The following is a 3,437-nucleotide window of genomic DNA, read 5'->3' as shown; positions in this document are numbered from 1 at the left end:
TCCCTGGATTGAAGACACCACCAATGTGTCCTGGAGCTCAGCTTCCCCAGAGACCCATCCTACTAGGGAAAGAGAGAGGCAGACTGGGAGTATGGACCGACCAGTCAACGCCCATGTTCAGCGAGGAAGCAATTACAGAAGCCAGACCTTCTACCTTCTGCAACCCTCAATGACCCTGGGTCCATGCTCCCAGAGGGATAGAGAATGGGAAAGCTATCAGGGGAGGGGGTGGGATATGGAGATTGGGCGGTGGGAATTGTGTGGAGTTGTACCCCTCCTACCCTATGGTTTTGTTAATTAATCCTTTAAAAAAAAAAAAAAACAGCTAAGAAGAAAAAAAAAAAAAGTTTTAGATTTTTCCATCAAGATTTCACAGTGATTAATTGACTTTAATCACATTACAAGCTCTAGATAGGCTATCCATGGAAATTCTGAGTAAAATAATACTAAGATCAGAGTCTTTTTTTTAATGAATCAATATTTTGTCATTGAGAAACAAAATCTCTTTTTTCTCTCTCTAGTTTGAAACAAATATCAGTTAAAATAAATGTATCAGAGACAGTTCTGGTCAGACTTTTTTCAGGAAGATATTTGAAACACAGTCCCGAATCTGTTTAGTTCTCACTCCGTAGATAACAGGGTTAAGGGCAGGTGGAACAACAACATACAGATTGGCCAGGAGGATGTGAATGTATGCAGGCACCTTCCTGCCAAACCGGTGAGTCATGAAGGAGAAAAAGGCTGGAGTGAAAAAGGCAAGAATAACACAGATATGGGAGCCACAGGTGTTAAATGCTTTGAGTCGTGCATCCTGAGAAGGAAGGGAGAAGACAGCTCGGAGTATTTTCATGTAGGAGATAGCAATTAGTACCACATCAACAAACACCATTGAAATCAGAATTAATCCAAATATCATGTTTACCTTGATGTTGGCACAGGCTAGCCGAGCAATTCCCATGTGCTCACAATATGTGTGAGAGATTACATTGTGTCCACAGAAAGGGAGCCTCAAGACGAGAAATACCAGAGGAACCACCAAAATGAAATTGACACCCAGTACCACCACCAGGATGAGGCCAATAGTCCTGTCAGTGAGAATCAGGCTGTATCTCAGAGGATTGCAGATGGCCACATAACGGTCGAAGGCCATGGCCACCAGCACGACTGTCTCCATGGCAGTGAACATGTGAATAAAGAACATCTGAGTGATGCAGCCCTCAAAGCTGATTTCCTTTAAATTAAACCAGAATATGCCCAGCATCTTGGGGATAGTAGATGTGGACAGACCCAGATCAATCGAGGCTAACATAGCTAAGAAGTAAAACATGGGCTGGTGAAGGCTGTGCTCATTCTTGATCACCCACAGGACAGTGATGTTCCCCACAAGGGCAATCAAATATACAGAAAAGAAAGGAAACCCGATCCAAACGTGCATCTCTTCGAGGCCTGGGATTCCCAGCAAGAGGAAAAAGGAGGGATGGAACTTGGTGTCATTTGAGAGGAACATCCCTTTCTCTGTTCTTTGGTGATCAGAGAGAAAAGAAACATGTTATCAAGACAGTTAGCAAGTTATCAAGACTGTTACACAATACAAATCCCGATACATTTGGAGCAGTAATCGACTCAGCATTGTGAAAGTGATTATTTATTCATCTTTAAGGTGCAGGCTCATTCAGATGTTCAGAATGTGCTGGAAAGGTACCTGCTTTGCCAGGGGCACAACCCAGATTCAAACCCTAGAACATGTGCAAGTACTCACAATGAGGAAAGCTTGGGTGCTGTGGTGTGTTTCCCTCTCTCTCTCCCCTCTCTCTCTTTTTCTCTCTCTCTATCTATCTCTATCTCTCTGTCTATCTATCTCTCTGTCTATCTCTCTCTATCTCTATCTCTATCTCAACCTTGCTTTCTCTAGCTCTTTCTACCAGAGCACTGCTCAGTTCTGGTTTGTGGTGGTACAGGGGAGTGAACCTGGGACTTTGGAGCCTCAGGCATGAGAGTCTCTTTGCATAACCATTATACTATCTACTCCTGCCATCCTCTCTTCTCTTTCTACCTAAGTTAGTCTGGAGTGGTAAAGCCCCAGTGATGACAAAATAAATAAATAAGTAAATAAGTAAACAAACAAACATTTAATAATTCTGATGAATGTGACAAAGCAGAAAAAAAGCTCTGATTTCATAACATTAGTACTTTGGAGACAAGACGGTAAAATATATGTGCTATAGGCATGTATGATATATCTATATTAGAATGAACGTCATACCTTATATATATTAGAGATAGATGTGGTGTATCTATCTATATATATATATGATACAAGTGATTTCACAAAAATTAAATTTTCTCTGAAAATGGAAGCTAGTGTAATTTTACAATTATCAGAATGTAAGTCCCGTAACAAAGTGATGTTGAAACAGAAACATAAATGTAACGGTAGAATAATATTGCTTAAAGCTAGTAATTAGCTGTTTAAGACATGGGATGAGGAGGCAGGGCAGTGGTGCACCTGACTAAGTGCACATAGTACGAAGCACAGAACCCACTCAAGGATCTGGGTTTGAGCCCCCAGCTCCCCACCAGATGAGGGGGTCGCTTCACAAGTTGGGAAGCAAGTCTGACAGTATTTGTCCTTCTTTCTCCCTATCTACGCTTCCACTCTCAATTTCTCTCTGTTCTCTCCAGTAAAATGGAAAAAATGGCCACCAGGAGCACTGGATTTGTAGTGCTGACACAGAGCTGCAGTGATAACCCTGGAGGGAAAAAGAAAAAAAAAAAAAGAAAAAAAAAGATATGGGATGATGCTTTGATTTGAATTCTGGAATGAATAATTTTGGTTCCAAGGATCATGAACTATAAGTGATGGGAATTACTTTTCTCAGATAATACAGTGAAATTTGGGGGGTGGTAGGTGGCATAATGATTATACTGGTTATGCAAAAAGACTTTGATGCTTGAGGCTTCGAAGTCCCTGGTTCAATTCCCCCCACACCACCATATGCCAGAGCTGAGCAGTGCTCTGGCTAAAAAGTAATAACAATAAGACAGTGAAATAATGAAAGCCAATAATCATCTCTCTGGTATCAGAAATCAAACTTGTGAGAGGGAGTAAAGATTCAGAAAGTGGGACCCTCCTTATTTTTCTTTATTTCTTCTTCTGTGCTAAGCATCTAATGTGCTTTATGGAAGGCAGAGGTATAACTGCTTAGGAGATTCCCTGAGCTTCTTAGCTACATGCTTGTTTGTTTAAATTTTTTAATCTTTATTTATTTGATAGAGACAGCCAGAAATTGAGAAGAAGGGGGAGATAGAGAGAGGAAACAGAGAGACACTTGCAGCACTGCTTCACCACTTGTGAAGCTTTCCCCCATGCAGATGGGAACGGGGCAGGGGGCTTGAACCCGGGTCCTAGCGCACTATAGCGTGCGCTCAACCAGGTG

At 41.6% G+C, this 3,437-nt stretch overlaps 1 protein-coding gene across 1 annotated transcript; it reads right to left on the bottom strand.

Moving 5' to 3' along the window:
* Window positions 1-568: 568 nt before the first annotated feature.
* On the bottom strand, window positions 569-1,507 carry LOC103122900 (olfactory receptor 52E4-like). Its single transcript, XM_007533516.2, has one exon. It carries the CDS (start codon window positions 1,505-1,507, stop codon window positions 569-571), a length of 939 nt encoding a protein of 312 aa, XP_007533578.2.
* Window positions 1,508-3,437: the final 1,930 nt, after the last annotated feature.

The sequence above is a fragment of the Erinaceus europaeus genome, chromosome 17, assembly GCF_950295315.1.
Source record: "Erinaceus europaeus chromosome 17, mEriEur2.1, whole genome shotgun sequence".
Lineage (NCBI taxonomy): Eukaryota > Metazoa > Chordata > Mammalia > Eulipotyphla > Erinaceidae > Erinaceus > Erinaceus europaeus.
This window is presented reverse-complemented; position numbering and strand designations above follow the sequence as displayed.

Bases quoted from the DNA above. Each gene is read 5' to 3' on its own strand.
- LOC103122900 (XM_007533516.2), bottom strand. From the start codon at position 1,507: ATGTTCCTCTCAAATGACACCAAGTTCCATCCCTCCTTTTTCCTCTTG.